Source organism: Meriones unguiculatus, chromosome 2, assembly GCF_030254825.1.
Source record: "Meriones unguiculatus strain TT.TT164.6M chromosome 2, Bangor_MerUng_6.1, whole genome shotgun sequence".
Taxonomy (NCBI): domain Eukaryota; kingdom Metazoa; phylum Chordata; class Mammalia; order Rodentia; family Muridae; genus Meriones; species Meriones unguiculatus.
The window spans coordinates 55,502,646-55,520,900 of record NC_083350.1 but is presented as its reverse complement, the minus strand read 5'-3'; the positions used below and the strand labels follow the sequence as shown (position 1 = coordinate 55,520,900).

At 50.8% G+C, this 18,255-nt stretch overlaps 1 protein-coding gene across 1 annotated transcript in view; it reads right to left on the bottom strand.

Annotated features, from left to right (window-relative positions):
* The window catches only part of Myo7b (myosin VIIB), a 78,783-nt gene that overhangs the window by 11,145 nt on the left and 49,383 nt on the right, over nt 1-18,255 (bottom strand). Inside the window, exons 17-30 of the mRNA XM_021643396.2 lie at nt 16,274-16,426; nt 15,648-15,746; nt 14,604-14,698; nt 12,896-12,980; nt 11,194-11,424; nt 10,090-10,260; nt 9,768-9,977; nt 9,526-9,678; nt 6,790-6,917; nt 4,644-4,770; nt 3,939-4,058; nt 2,696-2,869; nt 2,154-2,381; nt 1,040-1,207 (exon numbers count right to left, since the gene is read on the bottom strand). Of these exons, the coding sequence (XP_021499071.2) occupies nt 1,040-1,207; nt 2,154-2,381; nt 2,696-2,869; nt 3,939-4,058; nt 4,644-4,770; nt 6,790-6,917; nt 9,526-9,678; nt 9,768-9,977; nt 10,090-10,260; nt 11,194-11,424; nt 12,896-12,980; nt 14,604-14,698; nt 15,648-15,746; nt 16,274-16,426 (2,142 nt within the window). The remainder of the gene's footprint in view (nt 1-1,039; nt 1,208-2,153; nt 2,382-2,695; nt 2,870-3,938; nt 4,059-4,643; nt 4,771-6,789; nt 6,918-9,525; nt 9,679-9,767; nt 9,978-10,089; nt 10,261-11,193; nt 11,425-12,895; nt 12,981-14,603; nt 14,699-15,647; nt 15,747-16,273; nt 16,427-18,255) is intronic.

Here is an 18,255-nt window from a genome sequence, read left to right as displayed (position 1 = left end):
TGCCTTGATTGACACAAGGTCTCTTGTTGCTCACTTCTGCATATGCTGGGCTAGCTGGCTCCCAGGGTCCTGGAGATTCCCCTGTCCCTGCCCCCCATCTCCCTGGAGGCACACATTGGAATTGCACATGGGCTCTGGAGATCCAAACTCAGGTTGTCAGCCTTGCACAGCAAGCCCCTTATCCACCAAGCTCACACTCCCTCCTTCCTCCTTTTAAGTGAATCATCTGAGCCATTTTCATGCAGCAATAACTGACTAATACAGGCTTCCTGTTGCCAGTGAATGCCTATGAGGGGCAGCTTGCCGTGTGTCTCTGGATCCTGGGCACCTCCCTCTGGCTTTCTTCTTGGAATTCTTCATCATATTTGGGGACCTCTTGCAGAGGTTTCTGCTTCTGTCTTCCTTTTAGTTCCTCCCTTTATCCGGCTTGCCTTTTCCCTCCCTAACATGCGTTGTGTCTGTGACGTATCCAAGTTTTCTTTTTCTGCTGGATCAAATGCCATTTCTCATTTCTACTTTGAAACATTCACGTGTCGACTCTAGGAATGCAAATGGCCCACATCATATATGAAGATGTGATTTGGCCATTTGCCACATGTACCAAAGGCTTAGGATGTTTACACGCTGATCTAAGATTTCTCACGTGCCTGTTAAGGGGGCACTGAGAGGCTTCAATATGAGCATGAAGGAAAGACATGATGAGCCTGTGCCAGGGCCACAGAACTGTCAATATTCAGCAGCTGTGGAATATTTAGGCCCAGATATTCCAGCTGTGGAATATCTAGGTGCTGCTGGGCAGAGCAGTTTGAGACCAAGAGGCCCACCTAGAGGGAGGAGGACAGGTGACAGGAACCCATGGTGAGGTGCTGAGCTAAAGGGCACATTTTGTCTCTTGAGTCAGGGCTGCATCCGTTAAAGCTCCCTGGTCCCTAGCATGTGGGGAGACTCATCAGGGAAGGGATCCATTACTCTCATCTCCCCTCAAAGGGAAGCTTAGGGTCAGAGTAGGCCCAGAGTGCCCAGCCTGCCACAGACGGACCTTGGCATGGGCAGCCATAACAATGCTAGTCCACTTCTCCGGAGACTTGGTCCGGTACAGCTTGGAGGGAACACAGCTGGGCAACAGCTCCTGGACAGCGCCGTTCTTCACTGTGGCCCCAAACTTCACGTAGCAGTGCCGGGCCAGCAGCTGAACCAGCTCTTCCTCCTGTGCGTCAGGACAGGAGGGGCGTGAGAGGTGTGAGTGAGGGCCCAGGAGGGCCCTGAGGCTGCTCCTGTCCCAGCGCAGTGGGGCTCACCAGCCTCTCACACAAGGTGGGAGGCAAGAGCAGCCATCTGCCCTAACCCTCCCCCCACTGCTTCTCCAAGAGGGGTATAGTCCTCCCACGCCAAGAGAGCACAGTGGCTGCCCCTTCCTGCCTGTGGCTGCCGGGCCCCAAGACCAGCTGATGTGGCACAGGGCGTTCGCACCTGCCGTCACATCGTCACAGTGCACCCCGTTGTTAGAGCTCTTGGCATCTTACATATTCTAGACGTGAGCCCAAGGGTCGCTCCCTTCCCTTCCTCTTTTCTCCCCTCCTCTTCTGTATTTTCTTCCTCCTCCCCCCCCCCCTTTTTTCTTTCTTCTCCATCTCCCTCAACACTTAGAATAGTCTCATGTATCTCAGGCTGGCATCAAACTTCCTACGTATCCACGAATAGCCTTGACCTTCACCTCTTGCCTCCACCTCCCAGTCACTGGGATTACAGGCGTCCACTGCCCTGTTCAACGCCAGGGATGAAGCCCAGGGTATTGTTTAATCTGCCACCTAGCTCCAGGGCTGCATTCCTGACCACCAGGCCCTGCCGCTCCATGAGAGCTGCTGTGGGAGGCCAGGAAGCCTGGGGCAGATAAAGAGGCCTTTCCCGCCTGATGCTGTGGGGGCCAAGGATCCCAGAAGCCCAAGCAAAGCTGCAATCCACAGGAAGAAGAAACAGGCCAGGCCTGGAGGGAGAGGGCTGTGCCCAGTTTAGGCTCCACACCTGCGCCCTTGTAACTCCCTTTCCATCCTCATCCCTCCGCCTCCTGCCTGCCACATTCTTTATTATTTCCATTGCTGCCAGGTCCCCGTACTGTGGAGCATCCCGATGGCCACCGGTTCAGGGCTCCTCACCTTCTCAAAGTTATACTCGCCAGACCACACTCCGTGGAGGACTTGGTGGTAAATGAGCTCAGTGCTCACAGGGTCCTCCCGGGAGTCATGCCAGGGGGTGAAGAACTCCTTCCGGAAGTACATGCGCCAGGGCGACTGGCGCTGGCTCTCACCCCTCTCTCTGGCCAGTTGCTCGCACTGGGCCACAGCATCCATCACGTGGTCAGAGCCACTGCCCAGGGACCAGAACTGAGGCCAGAATTGGAAGCAGAAAGGGTTAACAGCGGCTACATGCCGTGCACACAGACATCTACCCTTCAGACTGTATGTGGAAGACAGGGCCTGTGATGCCCTGTGTGGGCCAAGAAGCCACTTTCTTTCTCTTTGTGTGCATATGTCTGTGTGTGTGTGTGTGTGTGTGTGTGTGTGTGTGTGTGTGTCTGCGTGTGCATGATGGCTGAGGATGCAGGCAGGGCAGGTTAATAGGGACAGCCTCTAGCTTCAGGTGCTCTGGCTCAGGTGTGTAGAGGAGGCACCTGTGGGATGTGACTCCTGCTTGTTACCTTGTCATATACGGCGACCTGGAGGGAGAAGCCCAGACGGTCCCTGAGGCCCTGTTTCTGAGCGATGTGCTGGCAGATCTCCTGTGATGTGGAGGCGGAATCTACAGAGATGGTCAAGCTCCCTCCAGTTGCCAGGATGACCTGGATCGGGATATGCTTCTTGGACTTGACAGCCTGGGGACAGACGGGTTGTGCTCTGTAGTCCTGGACCCCGGAACCTGGCTCTAGAGGTTCCCCATCCTAAGTTTGCTTGTCCCTGTGGAGTCCTGAGGGTGAGACCCTCAGAAGACCCAGGGTCTGGTTGTGACTTGATGCGGTATCCAGTGGCCTGTGTTGGCCACACATAGGAGGTGAGCTGTGGGTTTTTCAGAGGTTGTCTCTGCAGCCCTGGGCTGCAGCCTGTGCCCCGTAATGAATGGGTGGTCACATTCAGATGCAAACCCAAGGTGCCAAGCTTGACTCAGACAACAGTTTGAGTCATCGGGTCCTAAGCACAACACTGCATAGATATGAGTGGCTTCGCGTTCACCTACAGTTCGGGTCTTATGGGAAGGAAGAGCTGTGAACTTGGGAATTGAAGAGAGACCATGAAGGAAGTATGGCCAGAGGAGGCCTGCTGTCTCTACATGGGACAGTACAGGGCATTGACATGAGTACTCTCTGTATCCTGCTGGTCTGGAATGACCCTTTCAGAGGTCTTGAGAGCTCATGGGTGTCATGAGACCAAGTAGGTAGAGGTGGTGCCAGCTCCCAACAGAGCTACGGACGGTGACAGGCAAGTGTTAGAAGCTAGAAGCATCAGCTTGTGCTCGCTCTACGGAGCAGGGTGGCTGTATTTTCCCATCCAGGTAGACAGGAGACAGGAACAAAACAGGAACATGGCCTGAGCGGTGGGGATGGTGGCTTTGAAGCCTAGGCCATGCTGAGTACCAGGAATGGCTCACAAGGTACAACAGGGGCCAGCGAGATCACTCAGCTGGTAACGGCAATTTCTGCCAAGACTAAATCCTGGCACCCACACGGTAGAAGCAGAGAGCTGACACCAGCAAGTTATTCTCTGACCTCTGCGTGCATGCCATGGCACACACGATTGCACACGCACACACACTCACACTCACACAAATAAATAAACGAATAATTTTTTTTAAATAATATGCCACAGGACCAGAAGCCAAGGACAAAGGCCTAGACAGGACGTCCTGCCCTGTTCTGCCCAGCTCCCATCCCTGGCTACTGCACCCACCTGTAGCTCCAGCCAGGTAGGGGGTTCTGCTCGCACCCCGTTGGTGAAGGTGCGCTGCAGGCGTTCAGCACAGAAGGGCCCATAGCTGGCTGGCCCTTGACTAATGAAATTCAGCAGATACTGGTGATGAGAAAAGAGTGGGAAGAGGAAGACACTCAGAATGGGGGTTCTTTTCTTTTTCACCCAAGTCAACTTAAAACTCTTCATGGCTGGAGGTGTAACTCAGGTGATGGCGCCTGCCTGGCATGGATGAAACCTGGGTTCTAGTCACACTAAGATAGATCCTAACTGTGCATCGACTCTTGTGGAACAGTTAGGTCTGACCCCCCTGCTTCTACTTGTTGAGGGCTGGTACAGGCATGCGTCCTCATTTCTATTTTTATGTGGTACTGGGGATTGAACTCAGAGCTTCAATCAGGATTGGATCGATTGGCACACCACCAACTGAGTTACATCCTCAGTCCATGTCCAACTTAGTCTTGAAGGGTGTGTGCCTGGGACCGGGCCGGGACCCCTGCCCTCCTGGGTAAGAGCTGGAAAGAGCCAGGTGAAATATGGGAAGACTGAGGGCCAGAGCAGTGTAGACACTACTATTCATTCGCTATGATTTCCGGACTTGGCCCAAGGTCCAGGACTCAGGGCCTGCCCCTGCTGTAAACTGCCTCCCTCCCCAGTCCAGTCTCACCCCAGCTCATCCCTCATCACCTTCATGAACCTCTCCGAGGGTGCGAAGCAGCCCAGACAGAGGCTGAGCAGAATCCAGCCCCGGGCCCGGCTGCTTGTTCTGTAGTTCTCGGAGAGCTGCTTGCAGATCTGGCAGTAGATTTCATCTCTGAAAGACACAGACCACAGGCCCTGAGAGAGGAGCAAGGGGTGCACAGCAGGGAACTCAGGCACACGGTGATAGAGGCTCTCACCCCACCCAGTCTTATCAGAGCCTAGGACTGTTCCCAGCCCTGATGTCTTCCCAGGGCTCCGGATGCCCCTCTTCCTACCTCCCCTTCATCAAAGACTTACCTTTAGTCCTCCTTCCAGGGTATCCCCTCCCTTGAGTCTTTGCTCCCCATCTCACCTCTGCCATGGCCAGCCCCCTTTACCCTTGGTGCACTCTCCCTGGTTCATGTATAAGCCAACTTGCTTCTCCCCCCCCCCACCAATGTCATAGTTACTTCAAATTATGTCTCTTCTCCTCTGTCTTAAGGGAATGTCCCACACCCTGCAGATAGCCGCTTTTCCTGCGCAGTGAGACAAGAGGGCATACGGTGTTTACTTTCGCTTGTCCACTTACTAGATTAAGAAATGCCTAGGATAAAACCTCTCCAGGTTTTTTTTTTTTTGGCATTTAGTGCTGTGAACTTGCCTCTTAGAACAGCCTTCATTGTGTCTCATAAGTTTGACTGTGTTGTGTTTTCATTTTAATTTAATTCTAGAAAAAATTCAGTTTCCTTATTGATTTTTGTCTTGATTCAATTTTCATTCAGTAGTGAGCTGTTTAACTTTCTGCCGTTTATTTTGTTTATTTTTATCAATTACACATAATATAGGGCTAATATCTAAGGTATGTAAAGAACTCAGAAAAAACTGGACATCAAGAAAACAAACAGCGCAATCAAGAAAGATTGTGTACAAAAAGAATGGGGCACATATCTAAACAGAATTCTCAAAAGAGGAAATACAAGTGGCCTAGAACAACTTAAAGAAATGTTCGACATTCTCAATTATCAGGGGAACGCAAATCAAAAGTGCTTTGAAATTTCTTGTTCCGCCTGTCAGAATGGCCAAGACAAATAAAACAAACCAGCTCATGCTGGTGAAGATGTAGAGTAAGCGGAAGTTCATCTGCGGCTGATGAGAGTCCAAACTTGTACTGCCACTACGAAAATCAATGTGGCAGCTCCTCAGGAAACTGGGAACAGATCTAACTTAAGATCCAACTGCATCACTCTTGGGCATATACCAAATTGTGCTTTATCCTACCACATAGACACTTGCTCAGCTATGTTCATTGCTGCTCTGTTCATAAAAGCTGGAAATTGGAAACAACCTAGATATCAGTCAGCAGACAGAAGAAAGGATTTTAAAAAAATGGTACATTCACACAGTCGAGTATCACTGGCCACTAAAAAGAATGAAATCATGAAATTTGCAGGTGAATGAACAGAACTAGAAAAAAAAATCATTCTGCGTAAGGTAACCCAGACTCCATGCTCTAATTCTTATAAAGCAAATTGCACAAGAGTTCCAGGCCAGCCAAGGCTACCCAGTGAGGCACTGCCTCAAAAACCAAGACAAAGCAGCAAAATAAAGTGAGTAACTGTCTGGGCCACGCTGAACCTGTCTTAAAGCTGTTTGACCGGCGGGTTCTCCCCATATCCCTCTCACATACAGGGATGTGTGAGTATGTGTGCATCTGTGTGTGGGGGCTTGTAGAAGTTTTCTTTGGTTGTTCTCCACCTTATTTAGTTTTTGAGACAGGGTCTCTTAGCCTGGGACTTACTGATTTGGCTGGACTATTTGGCTGGCAAGTGCCAGTAAGCCTTACAGGCAAACACTGCTTTCCCTGGCTTTTTTTTTTTTTTTTTTTTTTGACATGGGTTCTGGAGGATCAAATTCCGGTTGCAGTGCAGGGGTGGAATCAACTGAACCCTCTCCCCAGCCCCTCATGGCTTTTCTTAACAAAGCAAGCAGAGATCCCCAGGTGGCTTTCTGCTGTGTTGAGACTGAGCCTACAGCACCAGGTCAGAGAGCAGTTGAATACCCGGCACCACAAGGCAGATGGCTGATGCCATCATGGGTGAGGTGCCAATGAAGAGGCCTGATATTCTGAACAGAAGCTGGAGCAGAGACTGACCTGAGTCCTGGACGCATGATGGCGTAGCCCACGATGAAATGCACCTTCTCCAGGTTAGTCATGGGTCTGTCTGAGACAGGGCCATTGTGCTTGAACACCTCTTCACCAATGTTCAGCTGGCTGGCCACCTAGAAGTCCACAGACAGCCGTTAGCACAGCTGGGGCCTTCCCTATTTGCCAAGGAGGAAACAGATGTGTGGGATGGAAGCGACAGCCTAGAACCCCGTAGCACTCTGATACTGACAAATCTCCTAGCTGGGCTCCCCTGGCCAGTGATCCATGAGGACCACGTCAGCCTTATGGAGGAGATATGACTGGCCCCTCTATCCCACATGCAGACAAGGGACCAAAAGCATGTGAATGCTCATGAGGTTGACCCTGTAGCCACCAGACCTAGAGCATCTGCCTTTGACACTCAGCCACTTCCTGGATCAGCACACAAAGCCAGCAGCACTGGTTGGGGGCAACAGATGCACCTTGACCCCAACTGCATCATTATAAGAATTTGCTGTAGAGCCTGGTATGAGACTGAGCTTGGGTTGAGGTAAACTCAGGGCTAGATTCCATCTCTGGCTGAGCAAAGCTGGCTTTGAGTATAGGAACTGAGTGTGAAACATGGGAAGGGCTTGCTTGGCCGAGTTAGGGAACATATGCATGAAAGAAATTCAAGACCTGACCCCAGGAAGCCAGTCCAGTGTCCTTGTGTCCACCCTTTAGAGGAGAGCTGCTATCTAGCCTGCACTCCAGAGTCTCTGCCTGGGAGGCCATCAGCCTCCAGTGTGATCTCCACCTTCTGGCATTCCTGCTCTGGCTGTGCCCTTGCCTCACGAAGTGTGTGACTTCTAAGTCTAATACTACATTTTTTTTTTTTTTTCATCTTGGCTCACTCAGTGTGAAGGAAACCATGTTGTGAGGACATCCAGATAGCTCGAAACAGGGACCACAGAGCTGGGACGGATGCACCATTCCGTGATCTCGGTCAAGCCTACAGTGGACACTTTGGCAGCAACTTCATGAGAGACCCTGAATCCGAACCAACCGTCCAAGCCCCTCCCAACTCCCGGGAGGAGCCAGTGTGCCCCGACGTAAGCCGTTGCGCTTCTGTGTAACCTGTGACGCAGCAGACACTACCCTGACACACCCTGGTGGAGCCGAAGCCGCGGTGGTGCTGGGATGTCCGTGCAACCAGGGCCGCAGAGGCTTTTAGGCTCCCCTGCCGTTCATCAGCAGATGGGACCTCAGGGTACCCATGGTGGGTCTCGGGGACCTGGCGTGTGCAGCACTCCTGGACTGCTGCAGCGTGCCCCCGACCGCTGTCACTGCTGCTTAACTAATTCCTTTGCATGTTGTCTGAAACCGGGCCTTAAGGAGGCCTTGGCCAGAAGATGTTATGAATTGTTTTAAAATCGTGTGTATGTAAATATGGATATGTATGTGTGCGGGGGCGTTGAGGGAACAGGCAGACATGCACATGTATGTGAGCCAGAGATCAGTATCAGGTGTCTTTTTCAATCGCTTCTCCATATTACTGTTATTACTATTTTTAATTTTATGTGTATGTGCCCAAAGAGTCCCGAAGAGGGTGTTGGGTTCTGTGGACCTGGAATTAGAATCGGTTACAAATAGCCCATTGTGGGTCCTGGGAACTGAAGAGTCATCTGGAAGACGTGCTCTTAACTGCCGAGCCATCTCTCCAGCCTCCTCAACTTTCCTTTTTGATACAGGGCCTTTCACCTAACCTAGCACTGGCTGCCTCTCCAGAGAGAGGGACCCTCTTGTCTTCAATCTTAGGCACAGAAATGAATGAGAAAGGAACTCTGAATTCAGCAGAGCGGGTTTAAAACTGGCTCCTACATACGTGTTCACTGCAGTTTGGGGGCAGAGTCATTCTACTTGCTTTATCAGCTTTAGAGAAACACAATAACGGATCCTTTATAGGGCTGGGATGCCTGGGGAAAAGAAGGAGAGCTAAGTGGGCTGCCTATCATCCAGGAGCAGCAGCCATTCTTTCGTTTTGTGTGCATGTGTGCAGACATGTGCATGGCACAGCGCACATGTGGAAGTCAGAGGACAGCCCCAGGTGCCAGCCCTCCCCTTCAGGGTAGCGGCTTTAGGAGAGTCTTCTGATTGCCCCTCTCCCACCCCCGCCTCCTCAGTGGCCTGCTAGGTGAGGCAGCACATGATACTGCCTGGCTCCCTCTGGGGGATCTGACATCAGTTTTCAAGCTTGCATGGCAAAGGCTTCTACCTGCTGAGTCGGCTCTCCAGCCCTACTTATCTGCCTTCTCGGCATCTCTTTCTCTGGCCTCCAACTTGTTACACAGCCAAGAATGACCTTGAAATCCTCATCCTCCTGCCTCCAGAACTGGAGTGCTGGAGTAGCAAGTATGCCCCACCTCGTCTGGGTGGTATAGTGCTGGGGACCGGGCTTCAGGGCTTTGTTCATTCTAGGCAAGCACTCCACCAACTGAGCTGTAGCTGCAGCCTCAAACATCTGTTTTGTTTGTTTGTTTTTTAACGTTAATTTGAATTTAGTTGGAATCAAAGCCAGTATTTGGAGTTTGACAGACCCTCTCAGTTCATGATTGCAACATCCCAACAGTCCTGATGCTGTTCTTGACTTATGAATTCCCAAAAGCATTTTCAGTCTCAGGCACTGGGTTCGGAAGATGACGCTTTCACCCAGCTTCCTGGGTCCTTCTCGGTGGACACTTGTCTGCTGCCCTTACCACATACCTGTACTGATCTGTTGTGCTGTGGACCCCGAGGGCCGCCGTCCTTGCCCAGCCGCACCACTGAGCTGCCACTCAGGCTGTCCCTGGCATAGACCACTGGCTCCGGAAGGTCACCCATGAACCTCAGGATGATGGTCCAAACAGCCAGAGCTGCCTGGAAAATGAGACAGAAGACATGGTTGGTTCCAGCACTGGGGTTGGGGAGCAGGTTGGGCCACATAGAAACCAGAGAACAGCTGGTACCGAGTGGTCAGTGTCATCTTCGTGGTAGAGGAGTGGGTATCGGAGAGGCTTCTGGATGTGGGTGTGGCTGGCTGATTTCTGGAAGTAAGTTACGGCAAACTTGGGGAAGGTATACTCGGACAGGCCGTCCACATCCTCTTCCGGCATCTCCATCATGGGCACTGTATCCAGATCAATCTCAGGCAGTTTCTGGGTCTTTACTTCCAGGTCCTGGGAGGGCCACATAGGGAGGACACGGGCCAAACTTTCAGTAATGGAGTGCACATCACTAGCCCCAGTTAGCCCAACAAGGGTCCTTCCATCCCTGCATGCGCCATCCTACCTCAAAGCGTGTTGGGGCTGGGCCCTCCTGACCTCCGATCATGGCTGGGAGGAAGCCAAACACTTTCTCCACCATCGCCGTGTCAGTGACAGTGTCATAGATGGACTTCTGCTTCCTATCAGGGACAGCACCTTGACCCTTTTTCTCCTTAGTCGGCGTGACCTGAGGTCCCTGTACACAACCCATGGAGAGAAGGTCACTAAAAGGAACTGTCTAGATCCGGTTGGTCTGTGGACATGTCAGTGGGGGAGTTATCTTGGTTACATTAGTTGATGTGAAAAGACTACCCACCAAAGGCTGCACCATTCTGTGGGCAGCTGCTCCTGGATTATATGTGTGGAGGAAGGACCTGAGCACTAGCACACACGTGTTGACCTTCACTGGTCTCTGCTCTTGCTGGATTCTAAGGTGGCTAGCTGTTTCAACTTCCTGTAACCTTGACTTTCCTAAATAAACCCTTTCTCCTTTAAATTGCTTTTGTCAGGGTTATTTATCGCAGCAACAGAAAACACAGCGAGGACTTGACCGTGGTGGTTTGAATGAAAGTAGCCCCCATAGGACCATAAGGAGTGGCAATGTTAGGAGGTGTGGCCTTGTTGGAGTAGGTGTGGCCTTGTTGGAGGAAGCGTGTCACTGGGGAGGGCTTTGAGGTTTCAGATGCTCAAGCCAGGCCCAGTGTCACTCTCTCTTCCTGCTGCCGGCCAATCCAGACGTAGAACTCTCAGCTACCTCTCCCCGACCATGTCTTCCTTGAGCCACCATGCTTTCTGCTATGAGGACAGTGGACTAAGTCTCTGAACTGTGAGCCAGTCCCATTTAAATGTTTTCCTTTATAAGTATTGCCATATGCCCTTCACAGCAACAGAATCCCTAACACATTTACCAACTGAGCTCTCTTCTCAGTCATTTTGTACCATCTCAATTGTAGCCCCAGGAGCATCTGGTTTTCTTCCTCGATGCTTCCTGTGTTTCTGGTGACTGGGTGGATTTCAACGTCTCTGTGTGAGGATGTCAGATATTCTAAAGGGCCTTCTCACAAACACTCTTAATTGCTGCTCATCAGTTTCCCTCTTTGCCCCGGCCAACCCTACCTCGCTTTCTTACCAAGTGGCCTACTGGGGTTTTCTGTTGCCTGAAGTTCCGCCGGGCAGCCATGCCCCTGGCATGTGCCTGAATGATCACCACTGCCCTCTTTTTGGCCTGGACCTGCTGTCGCACCAGGTAGCCCCTGCAGCGGGCCTGCAGCTGCACCATCTTCTTCCGCAATATCTGGAACTGTCTTGCCAGCAGGTGGCTTCGGGCAATGGCCTGGAGGCGCTCAAAGCCCACTAGGATCTGTGGAAGCAGGAGGTAGTTAGATTTAGTGCAAGATGGCTTTCCTGAGTGAGCAGAGAGTGGCTCTCCTTGGGAGACCCTCAATATAATTTAGTCACCTGCTCTTTGGTACAGTGCTAGTGTCACAAGTACACATGTATGCTAATATGCACGAGCCTATGAACTACTTGCAGACAGGAGCACGGCCTACGGTTCAAATGAGCGCTAAATAAGCACCTGGTAAATAGTATGTGTGATGGTTTATATTGACTGTGAGCTTGGAGGTATAGAATCACCTCGGGGACAAATCTCTGGGCTTGTCTGTGAAGAGTTTTTAAGATAAGGTTAATTGAGCTAAGTAGCTCTACCCTAAATGTGGGCAGCGCCATCTCATGGGTTGGGTTTCTGGACTTGATAAGAAGGAGCAGTCTGGCTGCGCATAGGAACTCATTGCTCTCTGCTTCCTGACGGTGCGTGCAATGTGACTGGCACGTCTGGTATTTCTGCTGCCAGGACTCCCTTAGCAGGATAGACTGTATCTCCTCAAACTATGAGCCAAAATAAGCCTTCCTCCCTTAAGTTGCTTTTGCCAGGCAAAAGTAACTAATGCAATGTAAACAGGAGGCTGGCACAGGCTTCACAGCTGAGTCTACCATGTCCTGGGCAATGAGCTCCCGTGTGGAGCCCACTCAGGTTCGGGGTGTGTTTAAAATAGGAGAGTAAGAAGTGGATGGACACCAGTCTATACCAGGCCACAGGATGGTCTCCAGGATGAGCCTGCTGGCTGAAAGACTAACTTAGTGGGCCAGCCTAAGGGTTTGAAAGTCACACAGACACATAGAAGCCAGGCATGTCACTCCTGAGCAAATGTATTTAAGCCCTTTATGCTATGGTTCCTTTACTTAAATCAATGCGCTCAGTACAGCAGGCCCTCAGGCGACTCCTCCTTACGTGTGAGCTACCACCGTGAACTTTGTGACTGTGAAGTGCTGCAAATCGGGGCCAGTTGCTGACATGACCCTCTTGTGCTGCAGTTGTCCTGGTTGTGATAAGAACAAGGGGTCAAGTGAGGCCCGGGAGGGTACAGTGATGGCCACTCTGATTCACACAGAACAGAGTCGGTATCTGGGGCCTGGGGCCGGAAGAAAAGAGGAGAGAATGCCGTAACACGAGATCCATCCATCTAGTTAGCTGAGTGACTCCACGTTGGGAGAAGGGTGGCCATCCTCCCAGCCCAACTCTGGAGGATGCCCAAAATTCTGGAGGGGACCACTTTGACACCCCCAAACACAGAGCTGGAGGTGAGGCTAAGGAAAGAGTGAGTGGAGGGCTGCTGTCTGGTCATTTAAAATCTGCCTTCTATATCCATTAGCAGTGGAACTCTTCCCGCCTGGCAGCTCTGATTCAGAGAAACAATCGTGAATGATGTGTCTTTCATGAGTCAGTTTTCCGAGGCCCCTGAAAGCCCATCTTCCCAAGCTCTATCTCTCACCAGCTTGAAATTCTTTCTTTGGCAATGGCCTCGCCACACCGCCTGGAGGGTCACAGCTGCCTGTCTCTGCCTCAGAAACTCCTTCCTAGAGGGGAAATGCAAATTAGAGGCATTCAATAACTCTTCTCCTAGACCTCAAACCGTGTTTAAGAGCCAATGATTTGGACACAAAAACAGGAAATAAAATATGAGGGAGGGAGGAATCTGGACAACATATGTTCAGAAGCCTTTGCAGACCAAAGGATGTACATGCAGGGTAGAGTCCAGAGACCCAAATCTCAGCCAGGCGTGGTGGTACCTGCCTGTAATCCCAGCACTCTGAGAGCAGAGGCAGACAGATCACTGTGAGTTTGAGGCCAGCCTGGTCTACAAAAAGAGTCCAGGACAGCCAAGGTTACAGAGAGAAAACCTGTTTCCAAAACAAACAAACAAACAAACAAACAAGAAACACCCAAATCTCTGGGCTAAGGATGTAGCTCAGTGGTAGAGCATCTGTCTAGTACAAAGTTTCCAGTTCAGTCCTCAGCCTCACAAACAAAACTCCCCAGACAATTAACGAAGATAAGGTAAAACAAAAACTCCTCACATTTTTGAAGGATGATAATCCAGTTAAAAAAAAAAAAAAACAATCAAGAAATCCCTTCTCATCCCTTTACATTCTACCAAGATCTTTGAAGAAACAGAACCAATTGCCACCTTTTCATTTCTTGTTTTTTTTCGTTTTCATGTGTATGTGTTGAACATGTGCATGCGTGTTTGCATGTGTGTAGGTATATATGTCTCTGTGCTTGTTTGCACATATATGTGGAGGCCTGAGGTTGATATAAAAAAACAGGTATTGGAGGTGAAGAAAGGGAGGGAACTGGGTAGGAGAGGGGATGGGGAGGGGTTCAGGGGTAGGGATTAGCAGTAGGGAGAGCAGAGGAGAGAGGGCTGGGTGAGAAATGGAAATCAGAGGTAGGGGCATTTCTGGGACTTGCTAGAGACCTGGGGTAGAAGAGGCCCCAGGAAGTCTGTGGGTGGGGTGGGGCGGTCACTCTAGCTGAGACTTCTAGCAGCGGGGAATATGGAGCCTGAAGTGGCCACCTCCTGTAGCCAGGCAGGACTTCCAGTGGAGCGAGAAGGACACCAACCCCTGCCCCCCGCAAAAAAAAAAAAAAAAAAAAAGAACAACAACAACAAAAAAACCCTTCGGCCCCAAATTTGTCCTGCCTGCAAGATGTGCAGGGACAAAGATGGAGCAAAGATTGAGGGAGTGGCCAAGAGAAAACTGGACCTACTTGAGACCCGTTCCATGGGGGAGAACCAATCCCTGACACCATTAATGTTACCCTGTTGTGCTTGTGGACAGGAGCCTCGCGTGACTCCAAGGCTGCCTTGTCTGGGTCAGTGGGAGAGGATGAGGGTAGTCCTGCAGCAACTTTAATGTGCCAGGGCAGGTTGGTATCCATGGGGGACTTCCCTCTTCTCTGCATTAGAATTATCAGCGTCAGCTGAGTGACCCCACTGAGGAGCTCTTGTCCCTCTGTCCTCTCCCAGGCCTGCCTGGTGGACATGGTGTGCTCGCTGACTGCATCTAGCCTGCACTCCAGATTAAGTGGGTGAGGTGCACACAGGGGACTTGGTGAGCATGCGGGTCCCCAAATAGTTGTGGGGCATTTAGCCTCAGACTAATCCAAACTTTAAGATGGCTTATGGCGACAGGTACCTGTATTTGTGTCCCCGGAGGACTCTCTGGATACAAAGAGCTGCTCCGTCCAGGGCCTGGCTCCTCTGGATCTCCAGCATTGTGTCCTGATGATCCTGAGGATGGGTGACATCACAGTGTTGCTATCCCTCCCTCCCCTCCCACTACTCTTGCTTGGCAGCAGGTCCTGGTCTTCAACAGCCAGTTTGTCCCAGACTCTCCTACGAGGATTAGCAAAGAAGGAACCCTGCTGTGGTTCCCAACGAAGCTGCAATCCACCTCACCCTAATGCCAAACTCATTCTGGCTTTGTCTTTTGCTCTTTCAACCTGACAGTCTTTGTTTCCCAAAGTCACACAACATTTGCATTATGACTATACAACACACTGGAGCTTATTTCTGGGTAAAAAAAATAGTCCCCCAAACCCATGAGCAGAGTTCACGGGAGCTGACATGAGATTTTCTTTACTCATGCGTGTGTCTGTCTTGCCTCTTACTCTTCCTAGTTTCTTTCCTGAGGCCTGAGACATGAAGCACAAGTCTGTCATCATGGCTCCAAGAAGGGAGGGTTTATCTTTGCAGGACAGAGAGCATTGGTACCTTGGCTGGTGGGAAGAAGAAGTTGGGGGCTCAATTGTTCTCCCGTCCTTCTTCCCTCCTCCTTCTTTCCTCCCTCCTTCCTCTATCTAGCATCAGAAGGACTGAGTCTCTCATGTGCCCTGGTGAGCTTGGGGACAGAGAACTGGACCATACCTTAGGTGTGGCCTCAAAGAACCAGGAATGCAGGGTCTAACCTTCTCTTCCCGTTCCTTCCCCAACACCAGCCTCACCTGTGCTGCTTTGCGTATCTTCTCATGGCTACTCCATATTCCCTCTGCTACCCCGTCCCTACTACATCCTTCCTGGATCCCAGATCCCCAGGAAGGGGCAAACCAGCACATGAATGGATGGCTAGAGGAACCCACAGCCCAGCTGTGGACGGGAGCAGTCATGGGTAGAGCTCTTTCCTTCCCCTTCCTGCAGTTCTCAGGAGGCCAGAGGCAGCCACTGCTCTCCAGGATCTCACCTTCAGGAAGATTTTGGTCCTTCCCACTTTCCAGTCTTTGTCTGTCCCCAGGCACAGGTCAGCAATACGCAAGGCCATCTGGCGGTGCTTGTCTTGAAACTGTTGGGAGAACCAGGAGTGACCGAAACTCTGGAGAAGGGATGGGGCCTCCTCCAGGGCTATCCAAGCAGGAGTGCCCTTGCATACGGGCCTCCCAACAGCGGCTGTCTGACTACGCCCAGGCACTTGCCTACACTCCAGGTTAAGTGGATGAGGGGCACCCAGGGTACTTGGTGGGCCTGGAGCCTCCATGTAGATTGGGGACACTTAGCCCTAAACCAATCCAAACTTTAGGATGGCTGCAGGAGCTCAGAACACCCCATCCCACAGAGCTTCCGAGCCACATGCCAGATCCTGGACACGGTGGTCCCAGGAGAGCAAAGTAACCCCACAGACATCTAAAAAGAGACCCACGGCCACCAGTATCAACCAGAGTCAGGCACTGTGCCTATACAGCACAAAGACAGAGTAGGCAGGCGAAAGGAAGGGCAGAGCGAGAGCATGCTGTGGCTAGGTATCCAGGGAGGGTTTCAGAAATCGGGAAGGCGGAGAAGACTCCATGGGAGGCGCAACTTCTAGACACGCACCTGCACGCTGTCAGGGCTGGGCAGCAGCATGTGGAACCTCTGTGAGAACTCCTCAAACGTGTATCGGATGGGGAAACCTGACTTGCGGATGTGCACGGTCTCCATCATGCCGGAGTAACGCAGCTGCTGAATGCACAACTCTCGGTCAAACAGCTGTGGGTAGAAAAACGGGGCTGAGGAGCCAAGGATCCAACCCTTCAAAGACATTCACTGTCGCTGCTGCCGGTGGGGCTCAGCTTGCCTAGGGACCCACCCAGCTATCCCCCAAAGACCAGAACAATGTAACAAATGCTCAATTGAACAGAAATGACTGTTTTTATTAGATGTGTGCCCAGAATTTGATATATAGCCAAGCATGACAATCTGCCTCTATCGCTTATGTGCTGGGATTACAAGCATGTAATACGGAACCCAGATTTCAAATGAATTTTTGAAGACAGCAGCAGGAGTGGCTGAAAGGGTCTCCAAGGACATAAAACACAATAATACAGAAACTGGAATCCAGGTAAGCTGGGGTGGTCCATACACATAATAACACCTGGGAGGCAGAAGCAGGAGGGTTAAAAGGCCAGCCTTGGGTATAATGAGGTGTGTGTGTGTGTGTGTGTGTGTGTGTGTGTGTGTGTGTGTGTGAGAGAGAGAGAGAGAGAGAGAGAGAGAGAGATTCTGGAACCCTTAAGAACACTATGTTTCCATCAATTTCAAGACATGTACAGTACCAGGAATAGGAAACATTTGCAGGTTGGGAGGGTAACTTAGCTGGTAAGGTGCAAACATGAAGACCTGAGTTTGAGATCCAGAACCCGTGTGGGAAAAAAAAAAAAAAAAAAAAAGCAGGGCATGGTGTTACGCATCTGTAATCCCAGTTCTGGAGAGCTAGTGGCAGATGACTCTCTGGGGCTCACTAGCCAGCTAGCCTAGCCATGAAGAGACCCTGTCTCACAAATAAGGTGGATGATGCCAGTGCTGGTTTAGTTTTGTGTCAGCTTGACATAAGCTAGAGCCATTTGTGGAGAGGGAACCCGAGTTGAGGAAATGCCTCCACCAGACTGGCCTGTGGTGCATTCTTTTAATTAGTGATTAATGTGGGAGGGTCCAGTGTGGGTGGTGCCACCCCTGGGCTGGTGTATGGGAAAGCAGGCTGAGCAAGCCATGAAGAACAAGCTAATAAGTCACAGTCCTTGATGACCTCTGCTTTAGCCCCTGCCTCCAGGTTCTTGCCCTGACTTCCCTGAGTGATTGACCGTGAAGTAGAACCTACCAAAAGCTGAAATAAACCCTTTTCTCAGTTGGGTGGTAGTGGTGCATGCCTTTAATTCCAGCACTCAGGAAGCAGAGGCAGGTAGATTTCTGTGAGGCCAGCCTAATCTACCAAGTGAGTTCCAGGACAGCCAGGACTACACAGAGAAACCTTGTCTCAAAAAAAAAAAAAAAAAAAAAAGGTATTTTATCTCAGTGATAGAAACCCTAACTAAGACAGTGCCTTATGAGTAACACCAGAAGTTGTCTGGCCTACACACACGCGCGCGCACACACACACACACACACACACACACACACACACAAACACACAAACACACACATAGAAATTTTAATTCAGAACATGGCTGCTCTAGTAAGAGATCATATCCAAAGACCTTCTAGGTCTGTGTGATCTGGCTGGAATACAAACACACCTTTAATCCAGGAGACAGAGGCAAGCAGATCTGAGTTCAAGGCCATTCTGGTCTAAAGCAAGTTTCAGGTAAAGAAAAGCTTAGATCCAGGCGTGGTGGTACATACATTTAATCCCAAACAATAAGGGTAAAGATGCTTTGTAGAAGAAAGCACCCATGTTTGAAAGTGGTAGAAAAAGTGGTGAATCAGAGATCTGATAGAATAGGACACACCCATATCTCAGGTGGAGAGGAAAGGAAAGCTACTTAAAAGTCAATGCAGAGAAGAGAGAAGGCTGTTTGCCAGAGAGTTTTGCAGAGAGAGCT